Source organism: Carassius auratus, chromosome 19, assembly GCF_003368295.1.
Source record: "Carassius auratus strain Wakin chromosome 19, ASM336829v1, whole genome shotgun sequence".
NCBI classification, from domain to species: Eukaryota; Metazoa; Chordata; class Actinopteri; order Cypriniformes; family Cyprinidae; genus Carassius; species Carassius auratus.
The window spans coordinates 28,326,387-28,344,084 of NC_039261.1; the positions used below are offsets into that span (position 1 = coordinate 28,326,387).

Sequence of the window (17,698 nt, forward strand, 5' to 3'; positions counted from 1 at the left end):
ACGTGAACAGAGAGCAAAAGGGGGAAAAGTGAGGAAGTGAAACGGGCTAATTACTCAGTCCATCCCTCATTTCCATATCCAGAGAGAGTGTCTACTGGCGCGCGGCCAATCCCTCATGCAGCGCAACGTAATACATGACCCTCTATCATTATAAACGCCGACATGCGCAATCTGCACAACGGTAACAACATCTAATATCTCTTATTCACTGACCCCGGGACTGTACGGGACTGCCTGCGTCCGATGTTTCTGCAGATCGGAGCGCCGACGCGAAGCGCAGAGACATGTCCCGAAGAAAGCAAGCGAAGCCCCAGCATCTCAGATCGGACGAAGAAGGAACACAGTCGGACAAAAGTCCGGATAACGGTATGTCAATTGAAATACGAGTCTTTTATTTGGCTCTTTAGATACAAGTTTCTTTTGTCAGAATTTCGCGTTTCATGTTTTATGGTTGTTTTCGAGTGGTGATGAAAACACGCTGTAGGATGCACGGCACAGAACGGACACTTTAAACATAGAAAGAATCTTAGAGTAAAAAGAACTTGATTTACTAAGCATATGCAAGTTTATACCACGCTGTGTTCAGTCCAAGTAGACTAGATGGAACTCAAGATAAAGTTTTACACACTTAAAAAATAAAGGTTCTTCGATGGTTCTTACGTTCAACAGAGAGCCATTTTAACTGTAAGTTATATAGTTCTTTGGATATGAAAAAGTTCTTATTTTTAGGTTTCTATGTTCTTTAAAGCACCGTTATTTAGAAGTTCTCTAAAAGAATCAAATAAAAAGTTACATGTGGAGATTTCCTTTTGTGAGATGATTGTAAAATTCTATTCGAACCTTTATTTTTAAGAGTGCATCATAAAACGCGTAAAGTGCGTTCATATTCCTTGTAGGCTACATGAAACACACACATATGTGCTTTTGGAAATTTCGTGTCATACTTTCATTAGGCTAGCTTTGTGTAATTTGACAAAAATGCCGAACCTTTTTTTCTGAAAAAATGAAGCCGTAATTTCTAGTGTCTATTCAGTAGGCTATTCTAGCTCTTTGCTAAGAATTTCTGTTAAATTCATTAAAGTAATTTAGCATTTAAGGTGATACAATGTTTTCAGCGATTTAATTTGCTTAATTAGGAACTGTACACGTAGGCCTATAGGCCATATTTATTTACCTTTGTGTTTTATATAGACTAGACTGTTTTTTGTATTTTTTATTTTATTATTATTATTATTATTATTTAGCTAACATGATTTAAAATGAATTAATTAGGCTGTGATCAGTAACGGTAGATTAGGGCTGTGCATCTATTCGTGCTTTTCATAAAACACCAAAATAAAGCACTGCAGAACCTACAAAAGTGTCCCAGTGCAAGACCCAAACAAAACCTTTAACATTCGTCTGTTTGCGTGAGAATAATTCCCTTTATCATGGTAATGAAGTTACTTACGTGCCCACATTAAAAATCCTCACACTGGTTTGGTGTCGAAGTTGTGTCTTCATTTAAATCGCGTTAAAGTATTTACTGCAACACAAAGAGCGACATAAAAGAAGAGAACCAGAGTATGGTTTGAAAACAGACAGTGAAAGACGTTTATTGTTCTTTAGATTATTTTTAATCAGATGGATTCATTATAATCAGGCCTGATCTGTTAGAAGAGTAATTAAAGGGTTTAAATGAAAATCTGCTGCAGCATTGAAGTAGAAATAATTGATCATTTTAAAAAACGTTTACATAAAGTATAACTGTGGTTTATTTTTTTAATTTTTTTATTATTATATATTTTTTTTAGATTTAGTCAAATAAAGTGACTGCTTTTTTAAACCTCTGAACAAATAGAGTTTTTTTTTTTTTTTGAAAATGAAACATCTGCTCAAGTATTCTGATATTTACTAAAATCAATGTCCAATAAGTGCAGAAATTTAAGATAAAGCTCAGACACACAAAATATTACTAACAAAATAAAGTAACTTAGGGACCTAACACCATCTGTATTTTTTTTCTGTAAAAAGATGAATTTGCACATTGTTTTCTAATTGAATTAATGATCAATTATGCTTCTATTTTAAATTAATTTAAAAAATAAATAATAATAATAATAATCATTTACTTCTCAGTTTTATCCATGTATGCAATATGTACTTAGCTGATAGTTTTTTCTCATTTTGTCGACGTCAACACAATCATTTTGACTTTTGCGTTTGCCCTTGTACATCTTTCAGTTTGCCTTCAAATGCCATTCATCAGGCCTCTACAGTAACGACTGTCTAATAGCATTTTAGCTTTCTTCTTTTGGAGCCTGAGAAATTTATTCTAAGAGTCTTACGTTGTAACCTTTGTCTGTGTCATGTCGAAATGATCCAGCTAGCTACAAAAACCACGGTTACCAGCTGAGCACCCTAGGAATCTCACAAGTTTTTTAATCTTTGTAGTGGCTCATGCTGCAGGGCCCCTCAGAATGTCTTTTTTTATTTAAGAATTTGTTATATCTGTCTCACGAGCACAGTTTTGTCCGTCTTTTCACGGGGGACGCCAAAGGAATTTTTTTGTAATTCTATTTAGACTATTTAGTAAATGCTTATGTCAATACGAACTAATCTGTGAACACTTTAAGATTTGCAGCACGGCCTTAAGTTAATTGGTCGCCTCACTAGATCAGTTTCAGTTAGCTCTCACCTTTCGGTGTTAAGGGTTTTGAGACCACCCACACAGTTACTGGAAGTAGACGAGCAAATGACCCACATTGTAACTACTCTGAGGAAGGCTCACAAAAACTGAGAAGAAACACAACAACACCTGACCACAAAATTATTTCAGATATTCTGATATTCAAATTATTTAAGATATCCCCTCCTCACCCATTTTGTCTTTATCACTGTGTGTTATCACTTTTTTCTGAAATTTGTATCCCAAAAAAATCTTATTCATAAACATATTCAATGTGGCTACATCAAGGCAATAAAAGGTCTGATGAAACATATGAATACATCTTACACTGCATTTTATATTATTAAAAAAAATGATAAAAAATTGAAAAAGATTAAAGAGAAGAAAAGAAACAAAACATAAAAAGAAAACAGAAAATGCACACACACACACACACACAGACAGAAAATCTAAGGAAGTAATGGCTTACTCTTTTCTGTTTGGACTTTGCCATCTCACTAAGCTTACTATGTAGAAATCTATTTGTGTATATTTTCCTCTGAAAAATTCTGACATGTGCATAAATTACCCAAACCCAACCCCTTAAGCGCTCATCAGTGAGCCAACGACCTATAACAGTTTAAGTTGATATAACCTGTAGGTCTTTTAGATGTAATCTAAATGCAAATATCAGAACAAAAAAAATCTTATTAAATGCTGCTTATTTATTTTATGAAAAATAATATTTTTTTGTCTTACATGTTCATTAATTTAAAAAATATATATATTTTGAAGCTGTGTATTCTTGTTCAATAATGATATGCAGTAAATTTCATAATGTTCTTGTTGTTATGTAATATACTGATTCAATGAGAAAATGGCACTGAACAGATTTATTAAAAGATAAATACACTGTAAAGGCTTTGACTTCTAGTGAAAACACACAGATTGTTTCTTCTTTTCTTATGATTAAATATGACATGGTTTAAAACAATTTGAAGTTAACTGTGCTTTTTACACATTTAAAGATGAAACCATTTTGTCAAGATTGTACACCTTTAGCAGTGAGAGATAACTGTTTCACTCAACAATGTCAAGTGGAGAGGAATTAGTTCTTCAAATTCATCAGGAAATAAGAGTGTTTGATAGCAATGGAGAGTTCAGATTAGTCAATCAAAGACTCAATTTGCCCTCAACTGACAGTGCAGCTGTGAATTGTATAAAAACATTGGAAATCAATATCCCCTATAGAATTTCATTAAGCTCCCGTATATTCAATAGATAGGTTGCATAATTTGATGGATTGTGCAAAGAAAATTATCGTCTGAGTCTTTGGAGCATGATCACAAAGAGGCTGACTTTCAGTAATTGGTAAAGTGGTACAATTGATTTATTTTATCTATATTGTTCACTCCTCCAAGAATAGCTGTGAAAAATCTTTCATCTCAAAAATTTCTATTCACATGCTTTCTCTGTGTGTCTTTATCTCCCAGCGCTTCTGTTGAGGGGAGGTGATGAGGAGGACAGCGGCACAGAGAGCCGCAGCGGAGGTGAAGAGACGCACGTGTGTGAGAGGTGCTGTGCTGAATTCTTCAAGTGGTCCGAAATGCTGGAGCATCAGCAGAAGTGCACAGAAGACCCCCCTGTGCTGATAGTAACGGAGAATGAAGAGAAGACCATTTCCCGAGGATCGCCGACAGAGTCCCTTTTGAGTGCCCACAGTGACTCAGCAGAAATGGAGGTCAGTGAGCTCAATTCTGAGCTGGCTGAGAAAGTCGACGAGATGCCTGAGGAAACGCACATCATCGACCTGAATGAACAAATGGATATAAGTTTGCCCGAGCATAAAACATCAAACCTCAGTCCTCTACCACTTGACAATGAAAACACCACCTCTTCCCCTGCACCGCCTATAAGCAATCACTATGACATGCCCAGCACCAATGTGACCCTGGAGATTCTTCACAGCACCCGTGTGGCCGTTGCTCAGTTTTCCCAGAGCATTCACTGTGCAGGGTCTGCAGGCAAGCTGAACTCAGCTGCGATACCCATGATTCTGGAGCAGTTGATGGCGCTGCAGCAGCAGCAGGTTCAGCAATTACAGCTCATTGAGCAGATCCGCAGCCAGGTCGCTGTAATGAATAGGCAGCCTACGCAAGCCGCCCTTAATCCTGCCTCAAAAAGCCTGCCCTCTGACTCTAACGCTTACAATTTCCAGGGCATCGCTCCACCCACTGTACTTCCATTATCTGGGGTCATGCCCTCTGCAGTGAATGGGCAGGCTTCTGTATCCCAGGCATCTATGCTTGCGAATCCACCATTGCTGTCTTCCCAGCCAAGCAGTGGACAAATCAGCTCTAGAGCACTGGAGAGTGCCACTGCTTCTGTAACAAGTTCCAGTCCTCATCTCTTCAGCTACAGCGGGGCTTCCCCGCTCTTGCCCACCTGTAGTGGATCGCACTCTATCGTTAGTAACACCCAGTCCATAAGCACTCCCAGCCCACTATCAGCTGGCCAGAGTAGCCTCCTTAGCCCTTCTGCCAGCCTACCATTACTACCTCAAAGCCCTCCCAATGGAGTCATATTTCCCAATCCGCTGGCCAGTATTGCAGCCACTGCCAGTGCATTAGACCCACTTGCTGCTATGATGAAGTACCGTAAGGGCAAACTGCCCAGTGTCTCAATGTTTGACAGCAAGCCCAGTTCCGAGGACCCATTCTTTAAGCACAAGTGTAGGTTCTGTGCTAAAGTGTTCGGCAGCGACAGTGCCTTGCAGATTCACTTGCGCTCGCACACAGGCGAAAGGCCCTTCAAATGCAACATTTGTGGCAACCGTTTCTCGACAAAGGGTAACCTCAAAGTCCACTTCCAAAGGCACAAGGAGAAGTACCCTCATGTTCAGATGAACCCGTACCCAGTCCCAGAATATCTTGACAATATCCCTACCAGTTCCGGGATCCCCTATGGGATGTCTTTTCCTCCGGAGAAGGCAGGACCTACTTGGTTAGACAGCAAGCCTGTTCTTCCGACAGGGCCGTCTTCAGTGGGTCTGCAGTTGCCTCCCACAGTACCAGTTATTGAAAGCTTAAGTGATTCATTTACAAGCACACCCTCTGAAAGATCTCCACACAGGCCATCGCCAGCCAGAGGTGAATTTGCACCGTCGTCGCCTAATCCCACCGGCACTGAGACAGATATGTCCACCATTGCGGCCTCCCCTAAATCAAACAGAGAAGGAGAGATCACACATAGCTTCAACACAGAAGAATTGCACCTGCCATCGAACAGTGTGACTAGAAATGCTAACAACCCCAACATCCTGCTTCCGCAGTCCATGTCTACAGAAAAGCCTGTTAAGGTAAATGTAACTGAGTCCACTGATGCTCCTTCAGCTGATAATAAGTTGTCCTCTCCTCCTCTCATCTCGGATCAGTTCAAGGCCAAGTTCCCATTTGGTGGTTTCCAAGACTCTATGCAAACCTCTGAGACATCGAAGCTCCAACAGCTTGTGGAAAACATCGACAAGAAGATGATGGAACCCAATCAGTGTGTTATCTGCCACCGCGTGCTTAGCTGTCAGAGCGCGCTGAAGATGCACTACCGCATCCATACAGGGGAGAGGCCATTTAAATGCAAGGTTTGTGGACGAGCGTTCACCACAAAGGGTAACTTAAAGACACACTTTGGTGTCCACCGTGCAAAGCCTCCTCTTCGGATTCAACATTCATGCCCGATCTGTCAGAAAAAGTTCACAAATGCAGTTGTGTTACAGCAGCACATACGCATGCACATGGGTGGGCAGATTCCAAACACTCCTCTGGCAGAAACCATTTATGAGAAAGATACAGATATGGAGAGTTTTGACAGCATGAGCACTTATGAAGATGACTGTCTTGATGATATTTCATTTGAAGAAGAAGGGGATGTTGTGGAGAACAATGAAAACACCCTGAGCTCTTTTTCAGACAGTCCACCACCTATCACCTCAGTTCCAACCAGTGTATCAGAAACTCAAAGCGTAGGGGAAGACTTATCTGTCAATCTCAGCCAATCAAATGGAAAAATAATGGTCAGGTGCGGAACTATGGATAACGATCTTCATGCTCTGGGCTCTAACACCACTGGTGAGATGGAGAACCACAGCATAAAAACTAGTTTAATGCCACATTCGTCTAGTTCTATTAACATTTCACCATATCCCAACAGTCAACCTGAGGGCCAACATGAGCACTTAGTCTCTCTGAACCTCTCCTTTAAAGTCCCAGAGGCAACATCTATAGTAAAATCTGAAAGAACAGATTGTCCAGCAGCAAATACAGTCAACGAGGTGACTGGTAATCAAACAGGAATCCAGCCTATCAGCTCTACAGTCAAGAAAGAAAACTCTTTCAACATACAGTGTTTCAATAAGGAACATGGTAAGCTTAAACTGCTATATGATATCAGTAAAAAAATGCTCAGTGAACCTTATTAAATTGAGAAAAGCTTTTTCACAGTTATTTTAGGTTTTTAGAAGACTAGAACATGTCCATTAAAACAAATAATGTTTTTTCGAACAGACCAAAATCTATGTCTTTGTGTTAGATAGTAACATACTAAATATAACAATTAATTATTATTATTATATGAAATGCATGGGATGAATGAGTAAGATTAACCTAGTCTCAGTACTAGCGTTAGCAGTTATTCTTTCTGAGCGAAACAACACACACAACTGTAGTCATCATGTAGCACAGTCTAAACACAAGCTCCACACTTTAGAACAACAGCACAAAATAACAAAACTCTTCTAAATCTATAACATAACTGAACATTAAACATCAGTAGTATTTCCTTTTACTCACAAACATATAAAATAGCATTTATTTTTCAAATGTACTCTGCTAATGCAGCCATATGCTAAGCATGCAGGGAATAAAAATTCCACTGTCTAGTTATGTCAACAAAAATGATTCATGTAATCTCAACCCCAAATCCAGTTTACAAATGTAAGTGATTTGAAAATAATGAAAGTACGTTGTGGTAAAATGTAAAAACGAAATAAGCAGCAAAAATCTGTTGTATTTTTTGTATAATTTGATAACTTTAAAGATGAAGTGTGTCATATATATACATACATATACATATATATATATATATATATATATATATATATATATATATATATATATATATATATATATATATATATATACACACACACACACACACACACACACACACACACACACACACACACACACACACACACACACACACACACACACACACACACACACATATATATTATCTCCTATCCTAGCTAAAAATGAACTGTAAGTAAGCCGTATTCAGATTACCCGAAATGTGTAAACAATGTGGTGCTACACAATGCCTGACATTGCAACATAGCTCAACTAATGGTGTGACTTTTGAGATGGACTAGTCTGTTTATTCATGTATTGGAGGTTTTTAGAAGAAATTAATAATTATTATTAAAATTTTGAACAAAAACCTACCATTCTGTTTGGCATTATGTGGACAGAAATGACAAGACTTTATTTTTAACACTTAATACACAGCATTATGGTATTTATGTGTGTTTATTACACTGCCGATTTTATACTAATTCTTTATTTTTATTTGCAGAAAATGCTCAAAGGTCTACAGAACAGGATACTAAAAATTCACCGACTGCTGTGAAATTGGAGATGAATGCTTGCAACAGACCATACATGCTAAAAGAGGGGCCTTTCCCTGCATTTGACTTGCAGTCTCCCACCTCGCGCTCTGAAGTGATGATACCGGCCGTCACCTCACTCACTGGAGCACCCCCTCCCAGACGGACCCCTAAGCAACACAACTGCAGTGCATGTGGGAAGAACTTCTCTTCTGCCAGTGCCTTGCAGATCCACGAGCGCACACACACTGGCGAAAAACCCTTCGGCTGCTCTGTCTGTGGTCGAGCGTTCACAACCAAGGGTAATCTCAAGGTATGTGTGACCATTATTGTATTTTATCGAACAAGTGAGTAACTTAAACTTTATATGAGTTTTTAAATTATGTTGACATTTTTTTTTTATTAAACATATTATTTGTTTTTATTCTTATCATTTTCATAAAATTCTTACCATTGTTGAATTGTGTTATGTTCCCACCATGTAAAAAGCTATTGTGCATGTGTGGACCAGGTCAAAGCCCGTTCACATTCCCCCTCTCACTCCCTTTACAGTCAATTATTCACCATCATGTCAATCATAAAAAAAAAAAAAATATTAAACAAATAAATATATAAATAAATAATAAAATACACATGGTGGTTGTCGCAACATGAGTCATTTCTGTAATTTACAGCCCAAAGCTACAGGTACAAAAATGCCGCAAATATCGTAAAAATATTTGTTATTGATTTCTTTTTCATTTCTGTTTGTCTACAGGTGCACATGGGCACCCACATGTGGAATAACACTCCTGCCCGTAGAGGTAGACGTCTGTCTGTGGAAAACCCAATTGCCCTTCTGGGCGGTGACGCCCTGAAATTCAGCGAAGCATTTCAGAAGGATTTAGCAGCGCGGGCCATGAATGTGGACCAAAACTTCTGGAGCCGATATGCAGCAGCTATAACTAATGGCTTAGCAATGAGGAACAATGAAATATCCGTCATTCAGAGTGGAGGAGTCCCCCAGCTTCCTGCCATTACTGTGGCCACGGACAAGGCTAGCACTGGAAACAGCCCACCAATCACAGCCATGGAAAAAACAGGCTTAGAAAGGGGTGCTGGACAACACTTCTCCATGATGATTGATGACAAAAAAGATATTGGAATCAATTAAAGTAAAGGTGACATATTCTTTCTCCTTGCATAAGGGACATTGAAAATGTAAACGAGTCTTGATTTTTTTAAAATCAGAATAAACTGTTTAGAATGTGCTTGATTCATGTGGGATATGATATGATTCAGTTTATCTTAAGCTATAATGGCACTTGTTTTTTATTTTATTGTTTAAACTGAGGCCACGGTTAGTTTTTCAATTATGTCCACTGACTGAAACCTTACACTTGATCCAAGGGCATTGCTTTGAGATGAAATTATTATTTTATGTTGTAAATATGTATTTTATTTTATTTTATTTGTTTTTACCCACTGATTTTGCTGATAAATAATGCCCTATTCATGAGAAAGGGAACATGTTTGCATATATAATAGAAACTTTTCATTCCCAAACTGTGGTCTTAATATAGCTACAGCTGAAAGTATGTAACTTAAATCCCCGAGACAAGATAAAGAGACAATTCAGAGGCTTTGAAAAGAGATGTATTATTCTTTGACGTCCCACTGCTTTGCTGCTATGCATTGGATGCAAACCGTTTATTTTCATGCAAATCAAGTACAACACCATGAAAGCTAGTGTCATTTTAGCTGCTATCAGCAATGAAACGTTCCATCTTATACCAGCCTATGCTGTGTTATTATTAATGCTAATTTTATGTTTTATGCTATTCTCTGCCTTATTTACTTTACATGCAAAATGAATTAGTGGGCCAACATGAGAGCATGAAGTATAATATGACTGCTAATAAAGATCTTGCATTAAAAACACCTTTACACTTCAGTTTAAGGTATAGTTATCAATGAAGCCCTTGTGATGCATCTGAATGTGTTGCAGGACAATTCTATTTCACAATCTAGAAGTGTGTTTTCCTATCGAGAACAAAATAAATAAATGTTTCCAGAAACATTCATGTACAAGGGAAAAGAAAAAAGTAAAAACAATGTACTTGTCTGTAATGGTAGCTTATGTCTTATTTACTAAACGTGTCATGTCAGGTCATTTTAGTGCTTTTTTATTTTATTTTATTTTGTAGTGCTATTTTCCTTATATAATATATTGTTTAGTGTTGGGGGGAAAACATAAAAATATTATGAACAAGCAGTTTTTTCATAAGATAGGTAATGGTGAAACAAGGGATTCAATGTGTCCTCTGCATGAAAAGGAGACACTATTTTTGTACTCAGATACATTATAACAAATAAAAAGTACACCAGGTTTGCTTTTCTGTCTGCACATCAGTATTTTTACATGGAACAACTGAGGTGGTGTCTCACACACGCTGACTGAACTGGATTTCTTTCTAAGACGCAATATTGCTGCCACCCTCAATAAATAAATCTCAAACTAAACATTTTTGTTTGTGTCATATTACTTGTATTTTGTACGGTAACTATATGTGCTTCACTCTTTATATCTTTCTGTCTCTCGGTATTTGTCTTAACTTGAGACAGACATTTTTATCTAAAACAATTTTTTTTATAGTAGGCCAAATTTATTACTGTTATTTAAATGCTACATTTTGGCCATTTGGGAACACACGCCTTCAAAGTACGGTAAGACAACACTGGTAAGATGCCTAATGTGAAATAAACCATCAACGGAAGCCCATAAATTCATCCAAGTAAGATATTAAAATAACATAAAATAAATTAAATAAAAATCACATATCCAGATTACAGCAGCTATCTCGCTCAATCTAGTCCGGACGTGACGACATTCATACGTAACCGAGCAAAGATGGCAGACAACATCCCTTTGAATCCTGTACGGAAGAATTCGAGAAAAACTGCGTATTATAATACTGGCAGACCTGTCAGGTATGTAGACGGGTGAATATTCATCTCAAACTCCTCTTTTAAATACAAGAAAATCATTGAGTTGTTATAATAACGTATGTGTTGATATTGGGTTTGTTTATGTGACGGTTCCGGGGTTGAGTGCTAACGGGCTAACGCTAGCGGCAGTGTAAATTCAGCAGCGCGAGCTGTCAGTGTCAGATTACAGTTGATAGGACATGAGAGGATACAAGACTCCCCGAGAGATGTGATATAATCATGTGAGATGTTTGTCACTTCGGTTCCTACTCGGGAGACGTCTTAAGTAGGCTACATTCATTGAGGCGTACTATAATAACACGTTCATGAGATATTCTGTTTGTGTAATTACATTTATGGAGCGTTTAATATAAAATAACATAGAATATGTCTATAGAACGTTCCAGAACATTCATTAAACATCACAAATCAACCAAAATGTCCTAATCTTTTGGTTTATCAGACCACCTTATGAGCCTTTGTTCCTTAGGTATATGGCGAAGACATGCCATGTTCTTGTGATGCTGAGCTTGACAAGATATCACGGCAAACTGTTTTCCCACGGCTTATGCGAGGCAAAGATGTCAGGGATATTCATTTAGAAACTAATGTCCATCTGGTTTTCCTGAACCGCATAAACAGCCTAACAGCAGACAGGATCTGTATTTATGGCATCCAGCTGTTTGTCAAATGCTGACAGTCTAAGGACCACTTGTGGCGTTGCTGCTTGAGAGTATGGACAAAAACCAAATGCTTGCTTAATTTGATTTCATTGTTTGGGGTAATGCTATTGCACATAATCACTTTGTGAATCGTTTTGTGTTTTATTGAGGAGGAAAGAGGAGAGCAGAAGAACTGACCACAGTTAGGAGAGATTAATTGGACCACCAGCTATGTTTGGCTAATACTTTGCTTATTCTGTTGTCCTTCTTGATTTATATGGGTGGTTAAGCAGATTTGATGGTGATCTGATTTCTTTTATCATACAATTGACTACAAATATCAGTGATGGGCCTGCTGGCTTCGAATCTCTTGCAGTGGCCCTGCTAGACTCTATCATTTTATTATTATAACGGTCAGCTAACTTAGTTGTCCTTGTTTGTTTTATTATTATTACACCCATTCTGCTTGACTGCTGTCAAGATGGGTTAACCTAAAAGCATTTCAAAGGCTAAAGTCCACGTAGACACATGTCAGAGTGATGTGTTTTTGTTGACATACCTCAATAATAACTTGCCTATTGTGGCAGGAACCGATTAGCCTTTTTAGAGCTGATATTTGTCATTTCCCATTAGTTCAAAGTCTCGTATAATGGGGAATCTCACGAAACTTGTCAAGAACATGTCTGGACCATATTTCATGCCAAACTCAAACGAAATCAATGAGAAATGATAATGCAGAGCCAGCTTTAAATAAGCCATGCGTAGGTGGATTTCTGAGCATCCAGACCACAGACTTACTCATTTAATCAAAACGTGCCTAAATTATACCCCTCTCAGGTCATCCAAGTTGCCATTAGAATAAAGGTCTTTGCACATTGAGTCCGAAATTTTAGCATGCGTTTTTCTATTTTTTTCTTATTCACTATCCTTTCCTACCAAAATGCATGCTACAGATGCAAAAATGCAGAAAATCAAACCTGATCCAAATATTTTTATGCAGACGAGAATTTCGGAAGCAGTGTGTAAACATGATTGACACAATGTGAGGCTGTGTTTATTTTTCAAAGTGCGAAAATTTTGGACTCCGTGTGCAAAGACCTTAAGAGTTTAATCAGCTGATAAAAACATCATTATAGTGCACAAGTAATCCATTTGACCCCAGTGTGTAAGAAACAGACCGATCTTTAAGGAGTTTTGAATTGAAACTATTTCTAGCCAAAACACGTCTTAATGTAAGATTTATTTCTTACAAACATGCAGCTTTTTGTTTCACAAGACATTAATAATTCATTAATGGACTGGATTATTATGATGCTTTTATCAGCTCTCTGGACTCTCATTCTGATGGCACCCATTCACTGCAGAGGATCCATTGGGGAACAAGTGATGTAATGCTAAATGTCTCCAAATCTATTCTGATGAAAAAGCAAATTCATCTTCTACTGTATATTTACTACATCTTGGATGTGTAAATTTTAATTTTTAGGTGGACTGTTCCTTTAAAACCTGAGAGATTTCCGTTTGTCCATTGAAAGTCCATTCCACCGAAACATTCAGGATTTAAAAATGCATAGTAAACCGTCCGTATGAATTAAGCAGTTTAATCCAAGTGTTCTATGTCACTTTATATGGTGAACAGATTTAATTTAGGCTGTTGTTTGCATATAAACATTGATCAACACAAATGCATAGAGCACATTAAATATGGTCAAACATGTTTGATTTTTAAGCATATTATATGGTGATCAGATTGCTTTTATCATAGAGTTCTGTAAGTGCAGTAATCTTCACTACACAATGTGGGCGTTCAGTGTGTTGCGGAGGATCAAATATGATTCACACTCTCTGAATTCTCAAATGCATTTCTTCCTGATTCATTCTTTTAGAGGAAAAGGGAGTGTTGCTTTTAAAATCCCTAGGACTAGAGTTTGTAGGTTGTTAATGTCCTCCATTGTAAATGTATTACGCTTCTTTAATAATTGAACAGACACGATATCACTACCTGAGGAGGCCTGTTCAGTCAGCACAGTTTGAGGCTGGTAGGTATTTTTATGTTTTTTCAGTGTTCAACTGCAAAAGGCTCTCAGTGTTTACAGTGGTCACAGAGGCCTAATTGCATGAATTAAATCTATCCACAGACAGCTCTAGAGTGAAAAGAGTGTGTGCAGGTTTTGACGCTAAAGCTAAAGTGGATCTGGTGCAGAAACGGCCAGGCTTTTGTGTGGGTGGAAGTTGATATCCCCTTGGGACGTCGGCTGTTTCAGAGTGTCACAATAGCATTCTGCTGATCTGAGTTTGAGACTCGTCTCGATAAATGAGGAACACAGTGTGAGAGAGGAACAAATCCCTCGACTTCTGCATTTTTTGTTCCACTCATTCATGTAGGCGCCTTTAAAAATGCCCTTATTTCATTGCATATGTCTTTTTTTACATTTGAGAGGTGATAATGAAAGTAGGAATGCTGTTTTAGGAAACAAACAGTGTCCGTTTATTACATTTGTGATGTGACAGCTTAATTTGAAACAAAATCTAAAAAGAAAATCCTTTTTTTTTTTTTTTTGTAGTTCAGCAGATTATTAACTTTTTTGTTAATTTATATAAATGAAAAGGACTATACAACTTTCATAATAAAGTCATAATACTTTTATGATGCTTAAAATCATCTTTTTTTGTCTCAATGTTACAACACTTCAGGTATCAGATTGAAGACGAATCCTCGAGCCTTGATGAGATGCCCTTGATGATGTCAGAGGAAGCCTTTGAAAACGACGAAAGTGACTATCAGACGCTTCCCAGAGCCAGAGTGAGGCAGAGAAGCAGAGGACTGGGCTGGTTCCTCTGTGGTGGATGGAAGGTCCTGTGCACCAGGTAACAGGCCACGTGAGAGCTCATATTAATATTTAATCATTAAAATGTTACCTTCAGTATCTAAGTGCTCAAAGAATTAGTTCACCCGAAAATGAAAATTAGCCCATGTTTTCTCACCCTCAATACAAAACACCATCAATGCATTTTTGTAAGAAAAATATCAATATTTAAAATGTAATAAACACTTTTCATATGTCATCCATATATTATTTATTTATTTATTTATTTAGTATAAAGTATTATACCACAGTATAAAGTACTTGGCCTGGCCTTTGTTTTAACTGATTTTGTTCCGTTGTTGTGCTTTTTGTTGTCATCTGTGGCTGTTGTACAAGGAGGATGTGGCAGTTGGTTGCTGTGGAATTTGCCCTGCCCATCCTCCATTTTGATTGGACAGCTGATTAAAAATTGACAGTGATAAGCATTCATTCTTCAAATAATCTTCAGCTCTCTGTGGCGCAAAAAAAAAAAAAAAAAAAAACCCTGCTAAACAATGCTCTTGGTATAAAAAAACAAAAACAACACCACACAAAATAAATGTGCTTCAATTAAAAACAGAAAGAAAAAAAAATGGAAAAAATGCTTTGGTGGACATGTGGCCTAACAACACAGTGGAACGTTATTGTTGAAATCACATTAAATTGCCCCTATTATGCTCTTTTTATGGTTCCTAATATTGTTTAGGGAGTCTCCTACAATAGGATTTCATGCATGCAAGGCTTTTGTTTTCTCAAAATATGCATTTTTAATATTACCTAATTTACCTGCGATTCTCAAACGTTTCTTTCAAAGCAGTTCAAAGATTCAGTCTCCCTATACCCCTCTTTTCTGTGAGCCTACTCTACTCTGATTGGTCAGATGGCCTAGTCTGTTGTGATTGGTCTACAGTGTATAGCGCATGTTGGAAGCGATACACCTATTTCAGTAGTTCTCTATTTTGAACACTCTATAGAAAATATAAACATCTTTTATCTATCATACTTGTAGGTTGTGATTCAGTGGAGCAGCTGGTCCAAATAAACAGGATACTGATCTGTCTCTCAACAGCAAGCATTTTGTGAATCCCGCGTTAATCTTCCTGAAATTAGAGAAGCAGTCGTCAGTAGAATGACATGTTTGTGGGCGGGGTCAAGTTGCTCACATCCAGCCAACGTAGAACATAGGTGTGCAATTATGCAAATGTATTGCCTTGTGACGTGTAGCTGTCACGGAAGTGGGATTCGAATACTAATGAATCGTTTCAGCTGTACAGAGTCGATTCTTTATTTTGGGAGACAATAACTTTATTTATCATGAACTTTGCAGATCGTTTACATTCACATACAGCTACATTACACATTGCATGAAAGGCAATATTGGAAATGGCATAATAGGGGCACTTTAAGAATAATTAATTTTTTTGTTGAAGAGTGATAAAAAAAATTGAGAGCCAGAATCAGACTTCAAAGAGCTCAAGCTTTTAAAGCAGCTGACAACAGAAGTGCGGTTTATGCTTTTAATAAAAATAAGGTTACTGCACCTTGTTGTGGATTATGATTTTTTCAGTGATATGAAAATAAAACAATGTCTTTGAATTGCCTTTATTTTTTGGGGCTTTTAGCAGAAAATATTGATATATGATTGCTTGTGATTTTTATTTGATTAATATATCGTTTTGTTAATTTAATTTTGTTTTTAAATTGATTGACAGTCTAGATAGACCGATAGATGTTTTGCTGAAAACATTCAAAACATCTTGGCCTTCACTTTTTGTTAATAAAATGTCACCATTGTCATGGAGCCGATTGTGTGTGTATGTAGTGCTTGTGCCAGGTTGGCTCAGCTCCTTTCTAACGCACCGGTAGCTGTGCATGAAATACACACACAAACACAGGTCCTGTTTTTTTGGTTGAGGTGCTCTCTGCGCATCATCAGTCAAAAGGTCAAACACGCCAACCGAAAATTTGCTTATCCAGCCAACGATGTCAACAAGCTGAATGTCTATTTTGGACTTGCATTCCCACAATATCTCAATGCTTTTTGTGTGGCATCAATGACATGTGACACAAGTGTGATTAAAAGATATATAAGTCGTTTATTGTTATGAAAGTGTGTGTGCATGACTCTTCTCTACTTATGCGCAACATTATCAGCAGGCCATCTCAATTGTAAACTGGGTATTGATTTTTTTTTTCTTCTCCTAATGAACAAATGGGATTTCGCACAGCTGACCAGTTTGCTGCTTTCCAGTAATTTTCTGTGTGCTTAGGCAAAGGATTATGAAATGAACAAATAATTCAAGCAGAATAACTCTGCTTATTCAAACGGCCCTATTATTTGAACTACATTCATTTGAGCAAATAATCTCTCTTATGAATCAGGGAGCTGGCACTTACAGACAGGCGACAGAAGGGGCCAACACAAATATTATTATATATTTTTTCAAGGTTTATGTAATTTAGTTCAGTGCCAGCCAAATCAGTCGCCATGACTGTGTACACTGCACAGAGTACCGGCAGAGTACCGTCACGCCGTTCACCAGGGATGGCAACTGCTAGAATATAAAATGAATATGAAGGTCAACAAAGTGTTTGGCGCTCTTTCTGACCTTCACAGCGAATCCGAGCTTTCATTTTAGTAGGGAGGGTGTTTATTTGGCAGGGGGTGTCAGAGGATGTAATCTACAGGTTTGTTGTTCTCTTTAGGTATCACAAGGCCTGCGTAGAATCTGTGTGACTGTTTGTCATTCACAAAATTATATGCATCCTGAACTCCCTTGATTATTTGCTTTCTATACTTTATTCTAAGGAATAAGTTTAATATTCTTGACTAACCCACTTTTCATAAGGCTTCTTGGTTTTACTATGCACAATTCATCATTTGTCAGATATTTCATATTACGGAAGCAAAATGAGT

At 37.6% G+C, this 17,698-nt stretch overlaps 2 protein-coding genes across 4 annotated transcripts in view; both read left to right on the top strand.

The window, feature by feature from the left end:
• Positions 1-78: 78 nt before the first annotated feature.
• On the top strand, positions 79-10,808 carry sall3b (spalt-like transcription factor 3b). Its single transcript, XM_026289987.1, has 4 exons — positions 79-366; positions 4,141-7,065; positions 8,276-8,619; positions 9,064-10,808. The coding sequence occupies exons 1-4, from the start codon at positions 285-287 to the stop codon at positions 9,457-9,459; spliced, it is 3,747 nt and encodes a 1,248-aa protein (XP_026145772.1). The 5' UTR covers positions 79-284; the 3' UTR covers positions 9,460-10,808.
• A 388-nt stretch (positions 10,809-11,196) lies between these two features.
• The window catches only part of atp9b (ATPase phospholipid transporting 9B), a 39,036-nt gene continuing 32,534 nt past the window's right edge, over positions 11,197-17,698 (top strand). For 2 of the 3 annotated variants that reach the window (XM_026289988.1, XM_026289989.1), the window contains exons 1-2: positions 11,197-11,276; positions 14,630-14,803. In XM_026289988.1, coding sequence (XP_026145773.1) covers positions 11,197-11,276; positions 14,630-14,803 — 254 coding nt within the window. Of the gene's footprint in view, positions 11,277-13,851; positions 13,975-14,629; positions 14,804-17,698 lie in introns of those variants that run through there. The other variant, XM_026289990.1, reaches the window with a different exon arrangement.